The 27243-nt window shown below is 47.0% G+C and overlaps 2 protein-coding genes across 2 annotated transcripts in view; both read right to left on the bottom strand.

Annotated features, from left to right (window-relative positions):
• LOC144094811 (uncharacterized) overlaps window positions 1-2128 on the bottom strand; it is a 2850-nt gene extending 722 nt beyond the window's left edge. Inside the window, exons 1-4 of the mRNA XM_077628728.1 lie at window positions 2044-2128; window positions 1077-1235; window positions 322-416; window positions 1-231 (exon numbers count right to left, since the gene is read on the bottom strand). The exon at window positions 1-231 is cut by the window's left edge and continues 722 nt beyond it. Coding sequence (XP_077484854.1) covers window positions 172-231; window positions 322-416; window positions 1077-1235; window positions 2044-2128 — 399 coding nt within the window. The 3' untranslated portion in view covers window positions 1-171. The remainder of the gene's footprint in view (window positions 232-321; window positions 417-1076; window positions 1236-2043) is intronic.
• Window positions 2129-10724: 8596 nt separating this feature from the next.
• On the bottom strand, window positions 10725-26165 carry LOC144132764 (uncharacterized). Its single transcript, XM_077665410.1, has 6 exons — window positions 26006-26165; window positions 18788-18933; window positions 16436-16490; window positions 16268-16307; window positions 15645-15743; window positions 10725-11157 (listed from the first exon to the last, which is right to left on the bottom strand). Exons 1-6 carry the CDS (start codon window positions 26157-26159, stop codon window positions 11049-11051), a joined length of 603 nt encoding a protein of 200 aa, XP_077521536.1. The 5' UTR covers window positions 26160-26165; the 3' UTR covers window positions 10725-11048.
• Window positions 26166-27243: the final 1078 nt, after the last annotated feature.

Genomic DNA, 27243 nt, shown 5'->3' with positions numbered 1-27243 from the left:
ATAGCCCGGCATAATGAAGCCCTCATCGATGCACGTATTTGCATCAACCAGAGGGCATCCGTGTCTTCAGCGGGTGAAAGAAGAAAAAGTTTTTACACGTGCATGCAAAATGCGTACACGTTTTGAACATCCAAGTCATTCGCTTCAGGCGTTATATCCGACGAGGCCGCCCTATTCATCGCTGAGCACTAGTTTGAGGACAGTGTCGAACGGCTTCGTTCGCTGCAGCATCTGAAACGTGGCAAGCGATATCGTTGCACTAATTCTTGCAGTGGTGAAATCTTTAGCATGCACAGCAAAATGTGCCGGTTTTGTGCACACCTTTAGGCTAGCCACACAGTCGTTCAATGCCGACGCACAGCCAAAGTCTCGTCCGTGCAGAATGATGCTGGTTTCTTTCATTCTTGGGCAAGCACCTGCAGGAAGCAAAATTAGAGGTCACACAAGGACCCATAGCGTATGTCAGGTATGCCTTCGTAGTGTAGTTTTCTGCCAGAACTTCTGCCCGACAGCCTTACAGTTCCACTCATCTTGACGCCACAGCACAATTTTTTTTCACGCACATTCCCTGTTCATTTTCCGTAGGAGACGCTCCCCGCCCATTTCCACTCCTATTTCTAGCTTTATATACACTTAGACCGCAGTGTTACTCATTTAATGAGAAGGGCTGGATCGGCAACTGATTTCCACATCGCTGCGGAAAAACCGCATTTCCGCTTTGTCGTCTCCGCAGGCCCTTTTTTGTTAAGCGTCAATCCGGTTTTTTCTATCGGAATAAGCGCTGTGGAAAAATACAAAGTCTCCGGGCAGAAATAAATTGAGTTCTGTGTACACACATGGCATTGTTCCAACAAAGAGGACCAGCGAATAGCCACACATTTTTAACAGGAGCTGTGGTGACATATCGCTGTTTGCATCGAGTCACAGTACTATTGCAGCGCATATACACGTAGGAGAACATGTTATTTGAACCGCAAATGAGGCTTTTCTTTCTCTAACATAAGTTATATCTTTCAAGACAGTGCTGAGGAGCAATTCATGACTGAAAACCGTATACTTCAGCCGTGGCATATTACCTTGCAGAATCACGACAGCTCTGTGCGATATAACGGTGTGTGTGAAGTACAGGTGCTCGACTCGTTGCAGGCCAGCTTTCACCATTGCTTCAGCGGACGCCTCGTCAATTTCACGCCCTCTGTCGATCTCGAAAGACACCAGGTTCACACAGGACCGGACTGCGACAGATACAGAAGGAACTCAAAAAAATAGGACAGAAGGGCAGCTTACGCTCACGGGCCTACGAGGGCATTACGTTCACGATCATCACGGTGCAGCTGCAACAAATAAAAAATCCAAGTATCGAAACTGACACAAAGTTCCTCGCATGAAAGGGTAAACCGTAAGCTCGTCACGGGATTTACCAGGAGCGAGTAAATACACGCACATCTTACGAAATGTGCAAACTGTTTTAAATGAAGTCAATTTGAAGTGGTACAAACACTAATGTGTTAACAAAACGAAAATCCCGAAATTTGTCTCCTTAGAAATAGTTTGCTTCGAAACATGATGTTCTGTACGCAGGATAAAAAAATGAAGGTTGATTTGAGCAGTTAGGCCAAATGCGAATTCGGTGCGCTAGCACAGTGTGGTCATTGCTTTGCATTGTTTACCTTGGTTACGCTTTGTTATTCATGGTATTACTATGTGATTAAAATGCTACATCGAGTGAATTGTGTGTCTTTGCATGGCGGGAATGAAGTACAGTACATATGTGACACAATGTTTATTACAATCTTTATATGCTTGGACATCAGCCGCGACTCCCGTTCCGCAGAAGGTGCCGCGTTGTCGCCGTCGGAGGCATTGAGAGCGAAAATCAGGTGGTCAACCTGCCACCTTGGTCACGTGAGCCTGCGAAGTGAGCTGTCCGCCGTGTCAGGTGGCCAACCCCTGTTGACCAGAGGACCATAAAGACAAAAGGCTTCTTCCGTGAATGTGGGCTTGAGTGCTAGGAGACAACAAAGTAAATTATACGATGCTCACTGTTCTTCTTAAGCGGCATTCCGATGGATGGGTGTGGGGAGGCGGTGCGCGACTTCTCCGTCCCTGCTCCGGATTCATCTCTCATGCGGGCAGCAGCCCAGAGGGACTCCTGATTGATTTCAACCACCAAGGGTTCTTTAACACGCACTGACACCACATGGTTGTTTATGCATTTCGCCTACATCGAAATGCGTCCGCCATGGCGGGAATTCGATCCCGTAGGACTAACAGCCGAAACCCAAGTTCCCTGAGCCACAGCGGCGGGTGCACAGAGATAAAACAAAAAGCTGCCTAAAACTGTCCTGTTTCCATCGAGACAATGCAGTGTAAACGGGAAAATATATCCTTGTAATAAGGGAGTACTTACTCACTGGCACCCACTTAAGCCAAGCTACGGCTCCAAAAAAAAAAATCTATACAGCTTCCACAGAAACTTCGTAGTCGAAGACAAATTCGTCCTGGTCCTGCGTTCGAACCCGGGTCCACCGCTTCACCGGATCAGTCGCTCTACGAACTGAGCGTACCGGGATGGCTAGCAAGTGGTAGGGCGAGAGCAAACTCATCAATAACTCGAAGTTGGAACAGTGTTGGTCAATTCTTTAAGGGAATCCCGCAAGATGGGGTAAATTTTAATAAGGGACCAATTTTAGCTCAGCATAAGAATTGAGAGTTGCGCTTCAGTCTACATTTTAAGCGTTTTTTAGCCTTACTGGACGAAAAGTTCGTCCTTTTGGAGGCAGCGTTGTCACAGCCATTAGTCCTTCTCAAGACTAATGACGTCAGAGGCGAGCAACACCAGATAAAAATAAAAATCGTGCCCTAGTTGGGAACTGAACCACTGCCGCTTCGGATGGGAGCCGGGCAAATTACCCTCTACAGACCACTGCTACAACTGTTCTTTCTGCCCAATCTAGAATTTATTCCGAAGACTTTACACAATTTTTAAAAATCAGCTTTTTGAGATAGCAGAGCACTTTTTTCGGCAGGTATTGTTGTCAGCGGAGTAGTACATCAGAATACAGCTAGAATGTCTAACTAGCAGGCTGGTCAACTAATGCTGAATAGTTAACTTTTTAACTATTACCTTTAGGCTCCTTAAATTATCGAGAGCCGTGTGTAGCCAACCGTAAGTAAATCCACATCAGTTTTTATAATTTCGAAAACGCGCTTACCCACGGCGCTGTGGTCCAACAAATTTTGGCTGCATCGCGCCAAAATACATGTCATTTTGAGAAGCTTGCAGGCAAAGCAACTTCTCCAGGTCACGTATAACTAATTTAAAGAGGCAAAATTTGTTGGACCACAGCTCCGAGCAAACCGCGTTTTCGAAATCCTAAAAGAATGATATGGATATTACTTACGATATGCTACACGCCTTTCAGTAATTAAGGAGCCTAACAGTAATAGCTAAAAAGTTAACTGTTGAATATCAGTTAACCAGCCTGCTAGTTAGCACATCTTAGCTATATGTATTCTGATGTACTGTACCGCAGACAACGCTATGCTGAAAAAAGCGCTCTCATAACTCATAAAGCCTACTTTTAGATATTGTGGAAACTCTTAAGTGAAACAACCTTATATACACAGGTTGTTTACAAAGTAGTCAGCTAGTAGCCAGCTAGTGGCCGCGCTGCAGCGACTTGACAGAAAACACGACTAACACAGCTAGAAGGGTGGCAGGTAAAGACAACACATCAATAAGAGAAACCAATCCGGCGGAAATTCACTTTCATCGTAAGTGTCCTTCAGTGGAGCACCGTCTGGCCAGAATTCGCTCTGGGGAAAACGACGAGCTCAGCATTCCGGTCCAACAAACGCGTTTTCCAAAGGCTGTGAAGTACAAGCGGAAAAATCGTCTCGTATGGCTCGTACGTTGAGCAGCCATCAGCTATCGCACGCTGTGATAATTCAAAGCAAATTCTTTCTTCAGTGTCCTTTCAAAAAGCGTATATTTATGCTCATTATAAAAGTGAACTGTCAACAAACGCCCAAGTAAAGAAAGATGGGCGTTAGGTGGAATTAGAAGGCACCACTAAGTTGGGAAGGAGGTTCACAAAGTCAACTTGCAAGAATGCTCTCACATATGGAATGGGAGCTGAGATAATTAGTAGCTCGTTTCTTCTTAGACAACCGCTACAACCGAGTAAGCTTTCTAAACAGGTCGGTTATATGTAGCATGTAGCATGCGATGGGTAAGTGTAGCCCAGTCATCATTTATAGCACGTATTGCTACTATTTGTGCAATGTCTGGCAGTTTTATTTTTACCCGCTTCTGCAGCAGGCTTTGATAAGAATTAAAACATCGACGACGCGCTTATAACAGCGTTCTTCGTGCAAAAAATGTGATCAAGCCGTACACGTATTGACGCACGTTGCTTCGCACAGGGCTGCCTCGTCCCGCAGTTAATATTTTCGCTGGCCAAACATTGTTTCCGGGGGCGAATGATCGTCGTCGCTTCAGAAAGGACGAAGAATCTCTTCCAATGTGTAGCGTTTCGTGTCCGTTCTCTGAAAAAACCCAGAGACGCTTTCCTTGAGCTCTTCCGTAGAGCTTCATAGCTCGAGGCTAACAGTTTTACAGGAGCAAGTTAGTTCACTTCACATAAATTTCAGAGCACTCCTTTGCACCTCATATGAAGAGACCTCCTTTCTCCCTTAACTCAAGGAAGCGCTGAAGGGAGCCATCTAATTTTCCTGCCGTTCCTAGCCGATCCTTGGCTCAGCCACTTGTACGCGTCTGGTGTCAGGAATACGCGCCTATTAATAGAAATATTTTAGTCCAAATTGGAAAACAAAAAGCAAGTGGCTGGTCTGGCAACAACCCATTGTCTGCAGTGCAGCTGAAGTGCAGCACAGAGTTTCTTACTATCAACTATAGAGGAAAAACTAGCGGTGCTGCACCTCAGCCACCATGGACGCTCAAAGCAAAATGGGCCGGTGAGCTACTTGGTGCGGAACAGTCGGATTTTTTCGGGAACACAGAGTGGCGTTACTAAAATGCCCCATTCCGTCCACGACGCGCCCCGCACGCAGACGACTTCGGTGCGAACGTAATGCGAAAAAGTCATAGCAGCGAAAACGCAACAGCAGCGACGCCAATAAAAGGATTCTGTTTTCCGAAATGTCATTTAAAACCTCTTAAATTGCTTAAGCCATAACATTTTTTTAAACATTTCTTTTTAAAAGTGCGCCTGTTAAGCTCGAAATGTCATTTAAAACCTCTTAAATTGCTTAAGCCATAACATTTTTTTAAACATATCTTTTTAAAAGTGCGCCTGTTAAGCTCTAAATATTGGTTTGCGTGGTGCACACTTGGCCAATAGGAGAGCAAGCCATCTCTTATTTTAGGCAAACTTTACACTTAGATACTTTTCCGCTCGTTGGTTGCAATTTAAGAAGGGTTTTCTGGCGGGCTAGTTGGTGCTTCTCGTTCATGATTAAACAGCGCGAAAGAAACAGGGACAAAGGCAGGAAAACACGTACACACGCAGAGCACAGTGAGATCTGTGTGTGTACGTGTTTAGTGCGCTCTGCGTGTGTACGTGTTTTCCTGCCTTTGTCCCTGTTTCTTTCGTGCAGTTTAATCATGAACGAGTTGCAATTTATACAGGGGGTATTGAATGTTAGGGCATTGTTGATTATCGAACAATGTTTTTTTTTCATTATTATTTGGCCAAAAGTTGTGGTTCTGCAGTCGGTAGCTCTCCGTCCCATGATACTTAGAGCGCCCATGGTGGCTGAGGTGGGCTGCTTGATGAAGCTCCATGCAAACTACCATAGGCGGGGCACCAGCTTTCCCTCTAGGTAATAGTAAGGAACCCTACTGTGCGGCAGAGACTGTTCGCTCTGCCATTGTGAACTCGTCGTCGCAGCAGCCGCTGGAGACGGCCTTCTGCGCAAGCGCAGAGCAAGAGGTTGTGCTGTGGAGTATGCGTTCAGGGAGAGCAGCAAGAATAATTTTAAAATTTGGCCGTAGGGGACTTTTAACCAAAAAGGCCGCTTGAGAGCCAACATAGATATATCAGCTGCCAACTGACAGAGGTTCACCTGCTGTGCACGTGTGCAGAAACAAATGCTTCAAGTATACGAATATTGCATGAAATTCGACTTACAGCCATAAGAGAGGCTTGCTGACAAAATAACAGGCGCAGCTTTCCCATGTTCGTGCAGGAGAACAGACTACACGACTATCTCTAATATACCGCCAGCCCTAGTTTATGCCATATGGAAAGTTTTCGAATTAAAAGAGGTATGACTGCCGGTTTGTGCGTTTGCTCGTTGACATGGAATTGTTTGCGCAAGGGTAGCTTGATTTCTTTTCTAAATGTTACTTTGTTTTCCTTGTCAGAAACAATCGAAATTAATGGGCTTACGAACGCAGCAGACGCTGGCCAACGTAAGGCTCCTTCCGCCGACGCACGCGACCTGCAGCTGAGGCCAGCACTTTCACAACATCTGGCAGACCCGATGGCCAGCGTAGCCTTGCCTTTTTCTGCATGTAGAACATCGCCGCAAGCAGTGGTTACCTACGCGCATAAGGCGCGAAAACAGAAAACAAGATACGATAGAGGCGGATCAAGTTTATAAGAACGTCAATACACATGGCTCTTCAAGGTGTTAAAGTCGAATCCGGATATTTCTAATTATCGTCTATACAGGGTCACTCGGTGGTGACGGCAGTCCATCCTTCAGGAAGGCAGCGAAAATGGCTTCCAAAACAAAGTTTATTGGGCTGACTCGCGCCCACAAAGAAATGAAGGACTCGGCGGTGGCGATAGCAACAAGCGTGCCCGCCTCGCTCGGCCGGGCTAAATTTAGGGCTCATAACGAACTTTCGAGGCAAACGTGCACAGTAACCACGACAGTCCTAAACAATGTAGGATCTGTTCCGCCCGTCTGCGATCATTCGAGACAAGTCTGGCCACGTCTTGCATCACAAAGCGATAAAGACGCGTGCCGGCAGCTTTGACGATTGAAGAAATAACTATTGCAAAGATTTGCACCAATAGAGCGCACACATTATTTTCTTAAAAATCCCGCATATAATGATAGGGAAGTCACGCAGTATATCGAACTACAATTTCGCCGGCCATTTCGTATATCTAACTACGCGCCACGCCCCTGCAAGTGTCGCGCTTGTCCTAAAGGCACACTTTGAACACTTCTTGCGCGCAGAGACTGGTTAGCTGCACGGCCTCGTGCACTTGCTGGCAGCGCTAGCGCTGTAAAACCGTGTGACCAGGTGAATGTGGATTGGGTTGAGGGTGGCCTTCCATCTCCTGCACTCATTTTCCACGCCGCATCGCTGTGATGGGGGGAAGCCGACCTTAATGAAGCCTAACGGTGGCCCTCACCTGGCGTACTTCGCTGCCGAAGACGTGCGGAAGCCAACTGCACATTAATTTTGATGAGTGGTTACTCTATTTATTGTGTACTGGTAACAAAATTCGATAGGCAGCGCCTAGTTCCTAATAAATGCCATCTGCAGCTTGGATGCGAAGCCAATTAGGCTCACCAACGCCTAGCGAGCGGGGCGCTGCCAGCATGCCGCCGGCAGGCGGCAAGTCGCTACAAAGAGCCCGTCACTAGCGTGGGTGCAAAGTATTCTTGCCTGTAGGTTACAGATGACTTCAAGGTGAAAAACGTAGCGCAAAGAAACGAGGACACAGAAAGACGGACAACACACGGCGCTGTCCGTCTTTCTGTGTCCTCGTTTCTTTGCGCTACGTTTTTCACCTTGAAGTTATGAACCAACAAGCCCAAGCATATACCCTTCTGTTACAGATGAGCTTGCATTTGGTCGTTTTTTCTATATATTGATATATCGATCCATTTTGCGATCCCCTTCGAGTTTCATATATCGGGGTTCGACTGTACACTAATATTTTCACGTACTGGCGACGGCAAGCAGGCCGAGAAAATTGAAAACAACAAACATGACAAAGCCTCGCAGCATTATATATTCCTGTCGCAAAGTTGAAGGACATTTATCGAAGTAGAGTTTTGGCGGAGATTAGATCGTATAAGCGAAAGAATCAATTAAGAAATTTATCTGCCCGATTAAGCTATTTTGAAGAACTCGTTCAACTACGATGTACAGTGTGTTCAGGGGAATTCGCTTGGGTGGAGTAGTCTTCCCTTTGGGAGTAATTACTCATATATCTTCCACCGGAGCGATGCTAAAGAAAATAAAGAAAAGCTATACTGCTTTCTCGGAAAGCTAGCAGCTACACCAATCAGGGCTGCTAGCAGACAAATGGTCGGTAAAGCGGCTGCCGCGGACAGGCTTTGGTCCTGGGATATCAGGACTAATTTTTCTTCAACTGCAAATATTCTGAGAAAGATGCGCAGCTTTACTTTGTCGCCGTATGGCTGCGCCCAGATGGGCACTAATGAATAATTAGTCCCTAACTTTCTAATGGAACTACTGCATGTGAAGTGGACGTAATAGGGCGCAACTTTATTCATTTTCCTATCCAGAAAAGGTGAGCGCGTCATCCATTTTTGAATTTCTGAGGATACAGTCAGCACTGTGAACACGTGCTGACACCTCTCTTCTGCTCTGGCAGCGTGACTCGAGTTTGTGACGGCTTCAAGCGCGAGAAACGTGCGGGCAAGCGAGCTTGCGGAAGATGAAGACAACCGCCTCAAATCACACAGAGGCTATGGAGCCGGTAAAATAAAAATAAAACAACAGCCTGGAGTTGGCCGACGATACCCTTAAATCTTATAGTATCAACATATGGGTGAGACGTAAATATTAAGCAGTTAGTTAATGCGGTAATTACCTAATTATCCGACAAACTGAAGTAGATAGGCCCTGTAGTTCCTCTTCGTGTCCGAGCTCGTGGCCTGGACTGACATTATCGCCGCGAACGTTGGCCGCTGGGTCCAAGACCATGCAGCCCGATGTGTTTACAGCGGCCGACGATAGCGGGTGCCATGCAGCCACCCTAGAATGGCCTCGCACACAGCGGCCAACGCCCTGCGGGCGATAATGTCAGTCCAGGCCGCGCGCTTGTGAGACAGATACTGCGTCATTTACTTTCCTCCAAAAGCAATTTTTATTTCATTTTTATTTCATTTTTTATTTCAGTTTTGATTTCAGGTAGTTACACGCAGTGACGGAACGCTCTGCGAGTTCTACCTTGAACGATTAATAACTGGACGCCGCACTCCAATTGTAGCCTACACAGTGTTGTGCGCGTGGGTTTTAATTCCTCTAAAATGAGCTAATCACGCGCACAAATTGGACACATTTCTTATTGTGTCTTATTGTGTATTGTTCTTCCTTTTTACTATTATTTTAATAAAAAAACACTACCACCACCACCACGCGCTTGGGCATTGCATTTGGCCCGCCAGATGTGGTGACCAGAGTCGTGTGAATGGCACATTGTCGAGTTTGAAGGTAGACAACGGAGGCAGCATACTTCAGACGGGACGGCTGTATTCCGTGATAACGGAAACGAAGAAAATGCGCGCCTGTGGTTGGCGCAACGCGCTCTAATAAGCCACATTATCACAGTGGGCAAGGGAAAACGGAGATTTGCGTGACTGAGGCGACGTGTCACGCGGCATTGATAACGCTTCGCGATACCACACAGCTATTTTTTTTTTCAAAAATCTATGGAGATTGTTCTGCGCCTTCTGTTGTTGACAGAAAGCATGACGAATAAAATGCAAATACCAAGTAAAGGTAGAAATCAAAGTAGGAGTGCTAACAGTACAGTTCACCTCACAGTGGGCATCACAACACCTCACAATGACACATCGACGTTCTACAAATGTTAGTGCTGTATCAACGCACAGACACAAAGTTGGCGGTTGTGTTGAAGCGCGGTTATCTTCCGTTTAATGTTATTCGTCGATTGAAGAAGTCGAACTAGCTGTGCAAGTAGTAGTGACGTTGTCGTATAGCGTATCCTTCAACGTCGTCGGGAAACCAAAACACCAGCGCGTGTTCTGGTCTCCGTGTCGGCACCGTGTCGCACTCACTGCGGGTCTAAGGGCGATACGATGAGCGCCTTGATGCGTCTGCATCCTGCTCCCAGGGACCACAGTGCCTCCGGGAGAGTCACGTGGGACGCAGTTACGTAGGCCACCGCCTCGAGGAATGGGCACGCGCTCGCCAGCCACAGGACCGTGCATGCAAGACGGCAACGTGGTACCCGTTAAGATTCAGTAAAAGGCCCCCAGAAGTGCACTCACTGCCCAACCGCTCAGTTAAGGCGATAGCCTTTAATGGCTCATACTCGCGTCCGTCCGTCCGTCCGTTACGCTCTTCAAATTGATAAGAATAAAAATCTTTATGCACGATGAGATCCGAACCACCATCCTTCCGTTCGGCAGCCGAGCGTGCTAACGACTACGCTACTTCATGCCAACGAACATGTAGTTCTCCTTTTCTAGGACGCTGGAGAGTGTTTGCGGAAAGGCGTCAAATCATGCGGATGCCTCCCAAACGCCCCCAAGTGTCTCCAGCATTTAAGATTCACAAACTATTGTGTACGTAATTACCATCTTAAGCACACATCAGTGACACAAGCAGCAATTTTTCTAATAACCTATTCGTGGATAAGTTAAAAGAGGACCGACATTGTCACGTAGTGGAGACGGCCGTCTGGCAGTCAAGAAATCGGCTAAAACGGCTTCCAAAAGAAACTCTTTATTGGGCTGGCCTGCACCCACAAAAATATGAATGACTACAAACATTCGAGATAAGTCAGGTCGCATCTTGCGTCAGAAGCAAATGATAAATCCGAGTGCCGGCGGCTTTGAGCGCGAACAACAGTGCAAAGATCCGTGGCAATATAAAACTTGCGGCCTTTACTTTCGCTGCCACTGAACGTTCTGCATAACCGATTGGAAAAAAATGATCAATAATGCTTTTTAACAGATTCGACGCTTCATGGAGACTGAGTTCAGGCGGTTTCGGCTTCCCTTCCGTCAGCAATTAACGTCAGTGGTTGGGCCAGTCTCAGCCGCGGCTCATCCTGTTGGGGTTACGAATCCACAGGAGATTTGGCGGCGCTCTCTCTTTGGCCTTGTGAGCGGGATGCAGCCAGGGGTTGTTGGCTAGTCTGGATGGGTCCACACAGGGCTCGTGCGAATCTAGCATATCAAAATACAGCAAAAATTGAAAAAACTCAAATTTTTTCACGCCGAAGGATCACCCTCTCAGTACGAAGGGCGTACAACCAAGCCGCGGTATGATAATTTCCGATTTCGAAGAGCTCGCGGTGCCTTGCGGCTGGGCGAGCCAAGTCTAGGTTCTGAGAAACTAAGCTTTGGCTGGAACTGTCGAAAAGGACAGGTCTAGTAGTGAGCCCCGAGGGTCAGTAAGCCCCGAAACTTGGGAACGTCAAAGATGTAAACACCGAGTAACGGCTAGGAAACCCGGAGAAAATCTCACGTGGACCATATATATCCTAGGTAGCAAAACGTCATCCTTTTAGTGAACCGATTCCAAAAGGGCGTCCTTATTATTAGGTGTGGGAGAGAAATGAGGACCTAAAAGTGACTCCTAGCAGAGAGCGGTGCCATCCTGGGCATTTTGGGCAGTACCACTGTTCATGCTGGGTTTGAGAACCGCTAAAGGGGTCCCCCGTGTGAGTACGGGTCTCTAGCAGTGGAGGAAGGTCTGGGTGCACGAACCTGGCTTGGGCTTGGGTACCCCATAAACCTGCCTTTGTAGGGTACCCTTTCTCGGAGCGTCGAAGGCTCCGGCGAGCATTCCGTGGTGTGGAGGCACTCTTGAAGGCCGAGGGCCGCTATTAGGCGAAGAACGAGTGCTCGCCTTCTGCGGGGGTCTGAAAGGAGCTCGACTCTATTCGGATCAATTTCCAAATCCCAAGTTGTCCCCAATCCAACGAAAACTACCATAACCCAAGCCTGGCGACCAACGTTTCATTCCTCAAATCCCATTCCATACCCGCTACATTGCAGGGTAGATCTGGGGATCATCCCCAGGCCCGCTCTCTCTGCTGTGGGTCGCTATAGTAAACATTAGCGCTGTGCGAATAGTACTTTATCGAGACCGAATCAAATACAAACTGAATAGTGCAAGAATATTCAATTTTAATGGAATGTTTGTATGGTTATTCGCTGCTTAATGACCGAATAAATATATTATCAGCGTCAAATGAGACGCGAACAAAATAATTGAAACACAAACTGCAAATCTGTACTAGCGAGGTTGAATACTAGAGCTGCTGATTTTCGCATCGAAAGCGTAAAGATCACTCTTTCGAAGTGTTAATAGACCACGCGTATATCTCCTTTCCAGCCGCTAATAATTTTGATTGTTTGTGCTCGCGTTTCAGTTGTTTTGTTCGCGTTTCATTGGACGCTGATGGTACGAACGGATATCCATGCGAAACAGTAAAGCGCTATAACGGCGGCTCTCTAAGTCCTAGATTTAAAGCTACAGCTGCTTAAAGAAGCAACAACTTTTCCCACTGATGACTACGGCGACCAAAATAGCGCCAGGTCTCAGTTGATGAGAGGGAGAAGTGTTTGAGCCATAGCCTTCGACATCGGTTACGAAGGGAGGCCATGCTAAAACTGCCTGAGCCCGTTCCTGACGCCTAATCTTGAAGGCATTATGAACGATGATTCACGAATGAACCGCGTCTAGGCGCAGAACCCTCCCTCCTGCACAGACTAATCGCGCCAGCATGCTATGCGGCGCCGGAGTTAGCCCTGTTTTTTAAACAATGGTAAAAAAAAACATATACGGACACACCGCTGTGTGGCTCAGTGGTTATGGCGCTCGACCATTGAGCCTGAGGACCTGGGTTCAATCCTGGCCGAGGCGGCCATTTTCCAATGGAGGCAGAACGCAAAAGGCGCCCGTTTGCTCTGCGATGTCAGCGCAGGCTAAATCGCCCCAGCTGGTATAAATTAATCCGGAGCCTTACACTATACGGGATCCTTCATAGACCGTGTGTCGCTTCGGGACATTAAACCCCACAAATTACAGAAATACTACGGCGAGGCCTATTCGAACTTTGTGTCAATTATTCGAAATCTATTCGAAAACTTGAGGACACATTCGATTCAAAAATTTTGAACATGCCCTATTTTATTCGTCCAGCGAATCAAATAGATGGATATTGTATTCGCCACTCCAAAATTTAGAATATTCGCACACCCCGAGTATACACAGCTTTCCTCATTTCCACCGCTGGGTGTGCGAAATACCGTTTGCCCTCAGGGACATATTCCTTTGTTATTGCAGTGGGCTGCTGCTCGCAAGTGGAACGGGTTGAGGCACTATTTTACCTAATTACTTTTGTATTCCTCAATACAACTTCTGCCGTTAATGCTGCTCCGTCCTCGTCGTCTGCAAGGAGGACTGCTATCGTTCCTTCGTTCTTATACCTTTGCGCAAGCTGCCGATCCAGCAGAGCCAAATTTTTCTTGCAGTTCGCAAAAGTGGAATTCTGTTCCAATTTAATCGCATAGAGAAATACGAAAGTGAAAAGATTTTTGTGTATTCTCACGAATAAATATTTCATTTTCTCAAAACAAATACACGCATTAGAGTCATGTCAGTTTCAGAAACTTTTTGCTTTGGGCCCGAGTTATAATCAGGGCTAATATTTCAAGGCAAATAAATAAAAGAAAGACATGCATTCCTCGCTGCGATTCGTGACTAAAGCGAATGCTTGTTTGCCTTTTTCTGCCACGTATGGCTCATGCGTGGGTCTGTATCTCGTTCTCTCGTTTTTGTATAATTGCTGGCACCAGCTCTTAATATTTGTCCGGAAAGAGATTTTTAAATTGAGGACCGTGGGATAAAACAGCCAGCAAGAAATTGAGCCATGAACGGTTTTCTTTTCCACACGTGAACCCGCATTCTCGCCCCTCCCTTCGTTATCGCCCGCCTTTCATCCTTCGCCGTGCTCTCTGCTTTTCCATAGCTCTGTCGGTTGCACCAACTACCACGACGCGCAAGCCAGGAACGGGCGCCTAAGGGCCGCGCTCTGCAGAGGAAACACAAGCGGCGCGTATTCGACGTGTGCGTTGGCTATTTGGTCCATGTTTCTTTAACGCTGAGACTCCCCATACTGTCCCCCTTTCCTCCAGGCAAGAAGTGGCAGCAGTTACCGCAGCCCACCTTCTACCGCCTTCATTTCACCCACTCAAGAACCGACACGGCTACGTGGGGTCACTTGGCCCACGTGACTTACAGAGTCGATCACACTTGTCTAGAGCGCTCGAGCGGTGTGCTTCGGAGGAAATTAAGTAAAATCTTATTGCAGCTGCCGGTAAGGTGCTGGTGCCTGTGTGGTTCACCAGACGAACTCGACACTTCCACCCTCTTCCTCTGACCCCGTACTTTGCAAAGACTAACTTATTTCAGCACTCTTTCTTTCCGCAAACCATCAGTGATTGGAACAGCTTACCAGCTTCGTGTGTACGGTCTCTTGACCTGATAAGTGAATATTGTTAGGTTTTTTCTGCTTGTTGTGTTAGCTTGCTTTTGCCTTTTCATGTCTTTTCCCGCTGCCTTGTATTCTGTTTGCATTTTGGTATTTCTGCACAATTTGTGATTTCATTCTGTAATCCACTCCTGCTTGGGCCTCACGGAGTGCTGTATGTCATAAATAAAAAATAAAATAAAAAATGCCTATTAGGCTGCTCTCCAGCGCAAGTATTATCAGTGAAAGTGAACACCTACTTTAGAATTTCGCTTTATTTCCGCCGGACGGCACCGCCCGAGCGCTCTAGACAAGTGTGACCGAGTCTGTACATGGCTCAGGAACACGTGAGTAACGGTCCCTCTAACTGGCGGGGGAAGGTCAGAGTTTTCTCTCGCGGCATCGAGCTGACGCCGTGAGAAATAATGAGCGGGGATAGCAATGGCCCAAAGTAGGCGCCCTTCGTACACACTTCACCTGCGGTGCGGACGTCTACTGCAACATCGTGAGTACGGGGGTGCATCTCATTAACAGCTATCGATGTAAAACTGTGAAAGACGGTATGGCGGTTTCCCGTCTGCTCTATGGCGTGATCTGCTTTTGCGCAAAACTTTAGTAGTTAAAAACCTTACTATGGCGTTTCCAGTCTGCGAAGATAGGAAAAATAACGATGCTTTTAGCGCGTAGTGTCGATGCGCGGAATATTCGAGCGGAATGTTCTTGGGAAAGGTCTAAACCCTACACTATAGCGGAAGCGGCGAATGTACAGTGTTTTGGCTCAAGGACAAACTTGCTGCAGGTGGTCGTTCGAAAGCATATTTCCTCTCCGCTACAATTGTTTGTCACAAGTGTTTCTTTTTCGTTGCAGCTGTCAGCAGGTTTACTGCATTTTGTCAACCACTCATTGATGCATCTACCCGTTAGTTGCATTTTTTTAAGTCGCAGAAACTGCATGTCACTCCTGACGTGCACTTCTCTAACTTCTGCATGTGCAAGACATCACAAGTGTTGTTAACCAAATCAACTTGATACAAATCCCCCTTGCCAAGTAGAACAAGCAGTACGGCATTAACCTCACACAATTCCTACAGCAGATTCTTTGACGCGATTGCGGGATGTCGCGTCACTCACTGCAGTATGAAGGCATACCAGTTTTCTGCACCAAGAACTTACCTGTGCGTCAGCAGATTGTCAGAGCCGACCACTGTAAGCACTTTCAACGTTTTCGAGCAAGCCATCAGCAGTTTCTCTAAACCGTGTTCCAGATGAGCCCTGCAGAGAAAGCAGTGAACCACATGCCATTCGCTCAGGGGACCAAGACTGAAAATCGTGCTGTTTTGAGCGAATTCGAATGTTCTGCGTGGTATGGATAAGTGTGCGTGTGTGTGTGCAACCCTTTGTTGCAAGTTCCCAGACCAAGCTACCTCTGTCAAGAGCAGGAATGCATGCATGTCTTCATGAAACGGCTGCATAAATTCGCAGGACCTCTCCTTGCCATCAGTGGGAAGCCGTCGAGTTGCAGCTATTATTTTGTCGTCGCACGGTCCCATGCTCCTTCCAGACATGCGCGCTCTGACCAGGGAATTTTAGCAACATGCGGACCTTACGCATGAAATGTGCATGTTGAACGATTTAAAACAGATGTCAGAACACAACTTATTATTAAATTATATTCATTTAATATAGTAGTGAATAGTATTAGTAATTTAATAATTGTAATCGAATTCATTTCGGCTGTCACAACATAATTTCTTGCAGGACGCAAGTCTTAAATGTCCGATACGCACGTGACATACCCAGGCACACGCTTGTTGGCGTCAGCCGTCGCTTCGAGAGCTGAAAAAGAAAGCGACTAGAGGTGAGCGAGTGTGTGTTCCAATCCCACTGGCCTCGGCTGCGGCTACGGAATGGTTGTGAATTGGATTCATTCCGCCTGTCCCTTCCGCCAGCGAAATCAGCCTTACCTTGCAGGGACAGGCTTTCAGTGGCCGAGCACCAGGCTGCCATTTTGCTGAAAAGCTGCAATGGAGAGAAAGCGCCAGCGGTCCTAATGTCTTTTGCGCTGCATTTTTAATCAGTAAAGAATCCCCTGAAAGTCCATGAACTTGCAGGTTACGCTGTATTTCGATAAGGCAGAAAAAAGACAGGTAGAAGGGGAGGGGGGGAGAGCAGAGGTGTATACATTCAGAGTTATAAAGATCTGCTTCTCAACAGTTCAAGTGGAATTTGACCTCGCTTCTTCATATTTGTCTGGTCAAGCAATTAATGACTTTCCTGATATGAAGATTGTAACACTTGATAGGCTTGCTTGAGAAACTCTAGTGGCAGCTGTTAAAAATAAACTTGAAAGGCCGCTGCGGTGGCTCAGTAAATATGGTGCTTGGCTGCTGACCCGAAAGACGCGCATTCGATCCCAGCCACCACGACTGCATTTCGATGGAGGCGAAATGCTACAGGCGCGTGCACTGCGCGATCTCAATGAACGTTAAAGGAGCCCAGGTGGTCCAAATTATCCGAAGCTCTCCACTACGGCGTCCCTCATAGCCTGCGTCCCTTTGGGAAGTTAAATTCCACAAAACCAAATTAAACTTGAACGACAACTTTATCTCCCACTCTTCCTGTTATGGTGTTCGCGCGCCTCCCTTTGAGGGGATTATAGAGGGTGTTTTACCTGAGACGTTAGGCAAATCTTTAAAATAGGCTTTAAAGGGACACTGAGGAGAAATTGAAGTTGGCTTGTATCGATAGAATAGCAGCTCTTGATCACAAAAACGCCGCTCTTACTGAAAACAAAGCTCTTGTAAGGTAGAAAATAGCAAGAATCAAAATACAAGTATAGCCACCACAGGCCAATCTCGCAAGTACAAGCGTGGTGACGTCATAGGACAAGAGAAGCCACCTTGGAGGAATTTTCCATTCTATTTCGGCTCGATGTAGCCCGAAATTGTTGGCTCAGAGCGCCGAGGGTAACCGCGTTTTCGAAATTCCAAAAAGTAATACGGATATGGCTTATGGTGGTATACACGCCTCTCAGTAATTAAGGAGCTTAACGGTAATAGTTAAAAGGTTAACTATTCAACATTAATTAGCCAACCTCTTAGTTAGCACGCCTTAGCTCTATTCTAATGTACTGCACCGCTGACAATGTCATACCGAAGCTAGTGCTCTTACTAAAAAAAACTATTTTTAAATACAGTGCAAAGTCTTAGGTGAAACACCCTGTATATAGGTGAAAGTACTAGACTTCATCTGAAGAATCCACTCCTTTGAACACAAGGACAAGAAACCCTCCTTATAACGATTGCAGTTGTTGAGTCGGGTGGTAAGCTTATTTGTTAGCGGTTTTCGATGAGAGCCCTTAGAAAAATTTTGCTGATGGCTCATGGCTGCAATAACGTTACTGCGCTATAAGACGAAGATAACCCCGAAAAGAGCAGGACATACGTACGTGGTTATCCTATAGCGCAGTGACGTTCGTCCAGTCTTGAGCCATCCCCAACAAGCGCAACTTGCTGCTTTACTGTAGCGATGGGGCTGATGCGCTCCAGCAATACGTATTTTAACAAAGACATTCACTAGAATAAATCGTGATAAGAAATGAGAAGGCTTTTTCGTTTCGATGCAAAGGGAAAGATGACGATAGTGTCTGCTAATTGTGCAGGGTAGTGCAGGGCCTCTGCCCGCTGATTACTGGCACCACGCCTGGCTGTGGGTGCGGTCCATACACAAACTGGGAAGTTGTCCCTTGCGCATTTTTATCCCCGAGCATTTTTTTTTCACCACAGCCCTCTTTGCCTTCATTTCTTGTCTCATTAATGTGTTCTTGCTTCAGTTGTTCAGCATGCATTACTTCTCGAGTTCTACTGGGGGAAAATCATGCTCACCCTCCCGCCATCGGAATGCTATCCGGCCTCTCTCTATCCCAGTGTTTAACCTGTGGCAAAGCAGTATGGACTGGAGAAGCTGGCATAGCACCGCGGCGTGATCTTTGCCACGTTGTTTAGTCTCACATGATTGAGAAATGACGGGAAGCAATTGGCCATCTGCTCTTTTCCGCACGAGCTTCCGGTCTTTCGTCAGTTTCGGCAAGTAACCTCACATAATAAGCGATCTCCGCCTTATGTACATTTCAAATAATTTCCCATAAGTGGCGTGCAGTTCGGTGAACAGCAGCCTAATTTTAAGACAGAAGTGATTTTAATGAAATGATTTCGTTATACTGAGCGAACAAAAAGCTGGAGCAGAGTTCTTGCTTTGGTATAGGGGAGGATATGCTATGAAGGATTAATGCAATGGCCGGAAGAGGCAGTGCTTACCTCCGCAGAAACACTGGTATGGTTGAGGTCGATACGAAGCCAATGCTGAGGCCTCTCGACGATGCGCTTCCATGCCCAGCACACTCGGCGACAAATCAGAAGGTCCTCGGTTGACAGGAACTGGACGATTGTTTCGAGGACATTTTCTGCAGGAGGGAACCAATGCTACAGAACTTCATATTTGCACTTAAATTGAAGACGATTAAGAGTAAATGACTGAATTTCAGTCGCAAAGGATAGCGAAGGGCTGAACCCGATAACTTGGTTGTAATAAAGTCACTTCGTTTTAAGCTATTGCAAGCATTCCCGACACTGCTCGGAAGTCTGTAGTCGACAACCCCGTCTGTGAAGTCAGTCCAAAACGTGTGCATACGTTTGGCCACGAAGTGTGCCTTACTCGGTCAATTAGAAAAGGTTGTCTTTTATGCAAGGTGCCCTTTTTATAATATTTTTCAAATTTTAATCGCGGAAGGCTCGTGCAAGTGCAGATAGATTGCGCCAGAATGGATCACTTTATATCCAGACAGATTCATTCATCACCATAAGCGTTTGCTTAGCTCAGTCCACTGCAGGAAAAAAATTTATGATAGATGATTACGATAGCCAATATTACGATGTTTTAGCTCTGGTCTTCACGTATTTTAGTCTTGCCACCCACCTTCCCGTGCAGCCCCCCTCCAGCTGTCCATTCCTCAGCTTTCGCCGTGACAGGTGACGTTTCGCTCTGCTACTACCTGGCAGGTGAAAGGGTGACCCACGACCTGTAGGGTGGTGCGTTACGCTGGTAACCACCCTTTGGGATCTTCCTGTTGCAGACACCTTCCAGGTTTCGTTTCGTTATTTGGGAAATGCGTTACGCCGACGACTACGCCGACGCCGACTACGACTTGGAGTCCAGGAGCGCGGCTGCACCCTAAGAAGTCTACTTCTAGTACTGCCTAAGTAAGCTTTCGGACTTTTCCCTAACGTTTAACCATTAACTTCCATCCTACTGGTATACTTTGCCTCCTTAGGTCTTCAATCATGCTCAGTGGTTCTTCCCTTCATTAATTAGCAGTGAATTTCTTAACCGAATTGGATGCTGCTGAGGTGTTCCACGTTTACTCTTGTACCTGTTTTATTCCCAATACAATTCTTCGAATACCGCTGTAAAAGTGCAATGCAGCTATTGTGGTCATCCTGACCCTTGCAAATTGCTGTTTGGACGTGGCTGTGATTTAATATCATCACCACCACCACCACCATAATCATACATACCCCTGAACTACGTCCCCTGCATGACGAAGGCCTCCTCCAAAGATTTACAACTGCGCCAGCTGCGACCACCCTGTCTCCGCAGACTTGGTCTTCTCTACCGCCCCCGATACGTTTTGCCTTTTATTGGAGAGCAGCGTCACTCTAATGAGCAATCAGTTGCCTTTTCACAGCATCACTTACGTAGAACTGGTTGGGCAGTGGCTCTGACCGCAAGTCGACGGTGGAGGCGCCTGGCATGTGCAGGGTGCCTATTGAGAGAGGAACCTGTCCTGTATCGTCAGCTACAGACAGACACCTTTTCACCGCCCCACAACCGAATTGCCAATCGCCCCATCGGCACATCTCCAAAATTTATCTTTAGTAGAGGTGTGAGAATATTCGAAAATTTCGAACAGTGAATCGAATATCTTTCTATTCGATTACTAAAACGAATCGAATAATTTATTTTGAGAATTATTCGATATGAATCGAGTATAAGTTCGAACTTATAGAAAAGTTTTCGAATAATCGGCAGGAAGTTCGAATAAGGCCCGCGGTATTTTTCTTTGACGACTGTTCCAGAAACGGCTCAAGCCGACGCCACGCACCATCCTTCCGCGAAAAGTATGAACGAGATGAAGAGCCACACTATCAGTCAACCTTCATCCGGAATGAAGGTTTCAGCGCTACGACGCGGTCCATTTACGTGGCGGCTTTCACAATGCTTGTATATATTCTCTAAAGCTGGATCAGGCGGAAAAATTTGGGCAAATTCAGCAAAATCCTGCCTTGATACTCGATATCCGAGGCCATGGTTCATACGTAGATGCACCCAGTCTCGTTTTCTAAGGTGCGGCTCTAGTAGCGCCGGGTACCCGCCGCTTTTCTAATGGGCACAAGGTTTCCTCAGGCTTGGTGCTCGGCTTTTCTGGAGTGAAACGTTCGCGAAAAGGGTCTTAGATGAATCATATAGATTATTGTTGCGTCTTTAGCAGCTATAATTTTAACTTGATAAGTTTTAAACTTATAGTACCAGACAGCAGTGCCACCACTGGCGCTTCACTGTTTCGCACAATTGTTCGTTCTGTACGAGTATTAGCACAGGTATTAACGAATATTAGTACTAATATTTGATTCGTACTGAATTCGGGCCTATCATTAATCTATTTGTATTCGATTCAGTTTTTGGCTACGCTGTTCATATTCGATTTGGTTTGGAAAAGTACTATTCACACATACCTAGCAACTCAAAGTAACTACGTAATTATTCCCACGAGCTCACGAGCTCGAACGACTACATTCACTGCTTCATTTTTCTTCCGAACCGCCAGACTGGAATGGCCTTCCCCAGACATCGCTGCTACCACGTGCACATCTTCGTTTTTACAGCTTTTAAATGACCATGTTATTCAAAGATTACTTGTCACGAGATGAAAAAAAGCCCACCTTTTATGTAATGCCCCTACGGGAAGCTTTAAGTTAATTAACTGAACTGAACTGAATTCCGCTCAATGTGCACCTTTTTTTTCCTCATGTTCTGCTTCAAGTTCACCGCGGTTTCCAGACAATTTTTCCATTGTTCGCCGAGAACTGGTGCTCAAAACACCTGATTCAATGCAGCCGAGGCGGGCTGTGAATGCTCCACGCGTGCCGTCGCCCAGGCGTTCTAGAAAAGAGTGCCAATAAGCATAAGCCGCTTGCCTCAGACACCAAGAAGCCGCCGCGGTGGCTGAGTCGTTATGGCGCTCGGCTGCTGGCCCGAAAGACGCGGGTTCGATCCCGGCCGCGGCGGTCGTATTTCGATGGAGGCGAGATTCTAGAGGCCCGTGTGCTGTACGATGCCAGTGCAAGTTAAAGAACCCCGTGTGGTCGAAATTTCCGGAGCCCTTCACTACGGCATCTCTCATAGCCTGAGTCGCTTTGGGACGTCAAACCCCCATAAACCATCAGACACCAAGAACCCGAAGTCCGAAAGCGAAAGGCAGATATAAGCCGGCCGACAGAGAATTCCATATTCAGCAGTTCGACAATAGCGTGCCGAAGCCGCCCACAAGCGCTTGGAAACTATTTTTTTTATAGGCAGAATCATTTCTGCACGTCGGCATAACATGAAATAATTTCTTCGCAGCTAAATTTTATTGCAAAGGCACCTTTCTCTAATTAATCATTATCGCATGTGCCAGCTGGCGCTTGCATCCCCCGCATTATACCTTTGTGTAATCGCCATTTAATTTGTTTCTCTTTAGTATCTCTATCGCTGCTGAAAGCCCGTCTTTCGTTGCACATTTCCGTCGCTTGCAACAAAGAATGCCCGGATTCAGAAAAAAAAAATCCAGAAATGTACTCAGTCTTTACTTCATAACAGCAGTAGTACTATCTGGGGTTCAGCGTGTCGAAGTGACACGGGGGTTATGAGGGACGCTGTACTGGAGGACTTAGACCACATGGGTTTCTTCAGCTCACTTTGCTCACGCACAGCCCTCGCCCGTTTTTAAACTTCGCCACAACCGAAATGGGACCGCCGCGGCCGGGGTCGAAGCCGCGACCTTCTGGTCAGCACCCGAGAGCCCCAGCCACTGAGCCATCGTGGCGCGCCTTATTTTGTATCTGCTGCATAAGGCAACGAATGCCCCCGAAATTAAGTGTTGCACGACGTGGTTGAGTCGTTGCACCTGTATTTCACACATTTATGGTGCATGATGCAAATAAAGAGAAGCTATATTCTCACTCAGAGCTTTATGAGATAGAGCAGTGCTAAAAATTTGATTGAATATATGTGCAAACATGTGAATGCAATACACGAAAGATTTCACATCAGTTTGACGTAAAATGTATTAGAATTGCCGAAAGGACATTACAGAAGCGCCAATTAGGTTACTTTCTTAGACACCTGACTTCCCACAATTTTGTTGCGGCGCATTGGGGGCCATTTTCTCTCTGCCTAGCGTCGACAGCCTTGAGTGTCTAATCCTATGCGTTAGCGCATCTCATTTCGTCTTTAAAAAAAGTATTTCGCGTTGCGAGAACGGTGGCGCTGAACCGAGTATCGAAACTGTTCGGAACGGTTCCTTTGAATCGTTCAGTTCTAAGATGGAGAAAAAATATGGGTTAAGTTCGGTTCCAGTTTCGGGAAAAAATACGGATTCGGTTCCGGTTTCGGGTTTCGGTTCGATTCAGGTCCTACACCCTGCTGCGGAGTGGTGCTCAGCCATTCGCAAACATGGCGTTCGCCGAGTCGGTCGTCCGTCCGTCCGCGCCGTCTGTCGAAAGTGCATGGCTTCCTGGCGTCCTGAAGTAAGCGAAGCAGTTAGCCTTGAAAATCTTCAAATTGCATTGCATCGGGAAAAGAATTAAGGGGTACCTAATCTCCGCATTAACGATATGACGCGATAGAATTAATGGGTTGTAGCGCCTACCAAAGGGGGAAAGCAGCTGGGGAGGGTCAGCTAACAGCAGATGTGTTGAAGGAAGGTTTGGAGATTGTGCGAGAACTAACCACACTGTATATGAAACGACTTATCACCTCGAGCGTGCCAAAAATTTTGAAGAACGCTAACTAACATTACCTGAATTAATAAGAAAGGAGACGTCAAGGACTTGAAAAATTGCTGACAGAACAGCTTAGTGTCTGTTGCGTAAAGGGTATTTACTAAAGTGATCGCCAATACAGTCAGGGCAACCTGACTCTATCGACCAAATGATCAAGTCAACCAAATGATCAGGCAGGCTTTCGTAAACAGTACTTGACAATGACCATATTCACACAGTCAATCAGCTGTTCGAGAAATACGCAGGATATAACCAATCCCTACTTATAACCTTCATTGATTTCGAGACAGCAGTTGACTCGGTGGAAACCTTAGCAGTCACGCAGGCATTACGGAATCAGGGTGCAGAAGAGTCTTATACGAAAATACGAAGATATTTATAACGATGGCACAGCTACCATAACGCTTTGTAAAGTCAACAATAAAATTCAAATAATGAAATGTTCTCAGGCAGGGAGACACTATCTCGCCAATGCTATTCACCGCCTGTTTACTGAAGATATTCCGAAGCCTGGATTGGGAAAATTTTGGGGTAAGAGTTAATGGACAATACCTAAGTAATCTGCGATTCGGTGATGACATTGCTTTGCTAAACCACTCAGGAGATGAACTTCAAAGCATGATAGTGACTTAGACAGGCAGAGCAGAACGGTAGGTCTAAAAATTAACATGCAGGAAACCAAAGTAATGTTCAAGAATCTCGCAAGGAAATAGCGGTTCACAATTGGTAGCAAGGTGCTGGAAGTGATAAAGGAATACATAGGGCAGGTGGGGACCGCTGATCGAGAGTGAGAGAAGGAATAACTAGAAGAATAAGATTGGGGTGGAGAGCATTTGGCAGGTTCTCTAAGATCATGAGTAGTAGTTTACCAATATCCCTCAAGAGAAAATTATACAACAGCTCTATCTTACGAGGCTCACCTATGGGACAGAAATGTAGGGGCTAACGAATAGGATTCAGCTCAAGTTATGGACAACGCAGCGAGCTATGGAAAAAAAATGATAGGTGTAACATTAAGAGACCGGAAGAGGGAAAAGTGGGTGAAAGATAAAACAGGGTTTAATATCCTAGTCGAAAGCAAGAGGAAGAAATGGGCTTGGGCTGGTCATGTACTGCTAATGCGAGATAACCGCTGGTCTTGTAACGGAGGGTAACGGTAAGGGTAACGGAGTGGATTCCAAGACAAGGCAAGAGCAGTATGGAACGGCAGAAAGGTTGGCGGATTAGATTAAGAAGTTTGTGGGGATACGGTGGCCGCAGCTGCAAAGGACAGGGTTAAATGGCGAGACATGGGAGAGGCCCTGCAGGGGGCGTAGTCAGGCTGCTGCTGCTGATGCTGATGATGATTATGATAGCGAACACATGGAGTGACGCTGGAAAAGAAGAGGAGGTGTTGGACACCTTTAAGGTACTCGGACAGAGAGGACGTGTTCGCTGGCCGCCGTCCATCGCGTCTCAAGCCATCTGCAACAAACGTGGGGCTACGTCTATAGCGCCCACAATTGGTCATCCTCTACTTTACATTCTCTGGGAGTGCTCGTACCACTTCCGGCGCAGTGGTGCAGAGTTATCAAGCGATGCGCCACTGCCCTGCGATGGCAGATGCTGCCAGCGGTTGCACTTGTGCGACCGCTGTTACTCGTCCCGAGCGACCTCTCGCGAACAATCATTAATTTAAATGACACCTGCCACGATGGGCAGTATGCTCACAATCCGCTGTGCTGGTTGTAATGAATTCGGAAGATCACGTGACCTAGGTGGCTCACCTAGGCTGCTTCTGTGGGGATTCTTCGCTCATGGTCAATGACGTCGACGGCGGTGTCGACAACGGACGCCGACGACAACTTTTCTACGACACGGGCTATACTTAACGCCCCCGTTAAAATTGACACAGACACCAAGCGCCACTTGCTGTGAAGATAAAGCAGCTGACTACTGGTACTCTTTTTAGAGGGCAGCTCTTAGGCGCCCTTTCCTGCGTTGCGCGTCGTACTCGTAGGCGTAAGCAGCAGAGCTAAAGGCCCCTGGAAGGTGGCTGCCCCGGAAAGGTGCCGGAGGGCGCCTAGGAGCGTAACACGCCACCGTGTGAAGAGTTAAACTCAAACCTCGCATTACCGACTATCGTAATCGTCTGTCCTTTTTTTTCCACAGAGATAGAGGCACCTGTCGGTGAATACGGCCGCGGAGGAGCACAATTATAGAGCGCGCGACATCCTGATTGGTTCAGGTGGCCGTAGTACCTACACTGCTGCTGCAAGCTACTCCTGAGACGAAGTATAGTCCCACCGTTCTGCTTTGCATGTTTAATTCCTCAGTCATGTGTTCCGATTCCTCCCCAGTATTCGCTGGTACCTCAGTGCATTATATGCGGGCCTCATAACAAAAGGGGAAGCACGAATGCGACGGGTGCTGAAAAGTGCACAAGGTTCTCACCGGCGAGGTCCGCTGACTTCGAGGGCGCTGTGTCCCGGGCGTTGAGCGCGAACTTCACTCGAGGCTTTCCCGCAAGGCGCCTCGGGCGTGGTTTTGTCTGTGTGGCTCGTTCGATGACTTCGTCGCCGTGGCTCGAGTCATAAGAGCCTGTCATGTCCTTGGCTGGACAATACGCGTCCTTGGGGAACTTAAACAGCTCATTGCTTTGGTGTCTGCGGATTTCAGCGGCTTGAACAGCAGCTTCTACTTTGTCCCGAGATCCAACATTGCTAGAGTCAGTAACAGTATGAACAGGGTGCTGCCCCTCTTTGGGAACCGTGAGCGGACAGAACTCTTGGTAGACGGTGGCTGCAGGTGGTCTTTCTCGCGGGTAGATGTGCGGCGGCGAAGTGTCGGCGGCGTAAATCTGATATGACAGCGCTTCACGGTCCAACTTCATTCTAGCTTCAGTGCGATGAAAGAAGTCAATCTTGGCACGTAGCTTGCCCTGTTCACGCAAGTAAGCGTCTCGTTTCCTCACAAGATAGTAATTTGGAACGCCCTGAAATGTAAAGCATAAAAAATAGAAATAGAACATTGAAAACAAAAGCCCTTTAGGCAGCAAGAGAGTGAAGAGGTGCTTAATGCTTCAGCGGCGTGCGCTTTTACCAGTCGTCATGTGGCGGCCTTTTTTTTTACAACGTACGACCCACGACAGGCCTCGTGGTTAAAGGCTGCACCGGATTATAACTGCTGTACTGTAACAACTCCATTATCACCCAACAATTTTAAACTGAAACGTTCCCTGTATTCTCACTGAAATCCTTCAACCTAACCTGTTAGCAAACGCGTTGTTAACATGGTGCTCAGCGACAGAAGAACTGGAAAGCGAAATGTTGGGTCAAGATGAGCACAGGTGTCTGCTTTACACGGCGGCTGAGTTTCGCGTATTCGTGGAAGATCTAAGTCATGAGGCGTAGTGCATGGTGGCAGCTGTCAGATGTGCATCACAAAACTTCGATGAGCAGGTTGCGTAGCTGCCCAGAAGCAAATAAAGGATTGCCTGAAGCCGCTACAAATTATACCGGTAAGTCTTGTCCTTGCTTCAGCACAGATTTTGCTTTCCCTCACCGAATTTCCGTGCACAATGATCTCCAAGGTCCAGCCTGCATACTGGCAAACTTGACCTCGGCTTGTCAAGAAATGCAGGCGAGCCGTAATTTGATCCCCCACTCACATGCGCGAAGTGCAATGATAAG

This window comes from Amblyomma americanum, chromosome 1 (genome assembly GCF_052857255.1).
Source record: "Amblyomma americanum isolate KBUSLIRL-KWMA chromosome 1, ASM5285725v1, whole genome shotgun sequence".
In the NCBI taxonomy this organism is placed as follows: domain Eukaryota; kingdom Metazoa; phylum Arthropoda; class Arachnida; order Ixodida; family Ixodidae; genus Amblyomma; species Amblyomma americanum.
Note: the sequence above shows the minus strand (reverse complement) of the source record. Positions and strands in the feature narration are given on the sequence as shown.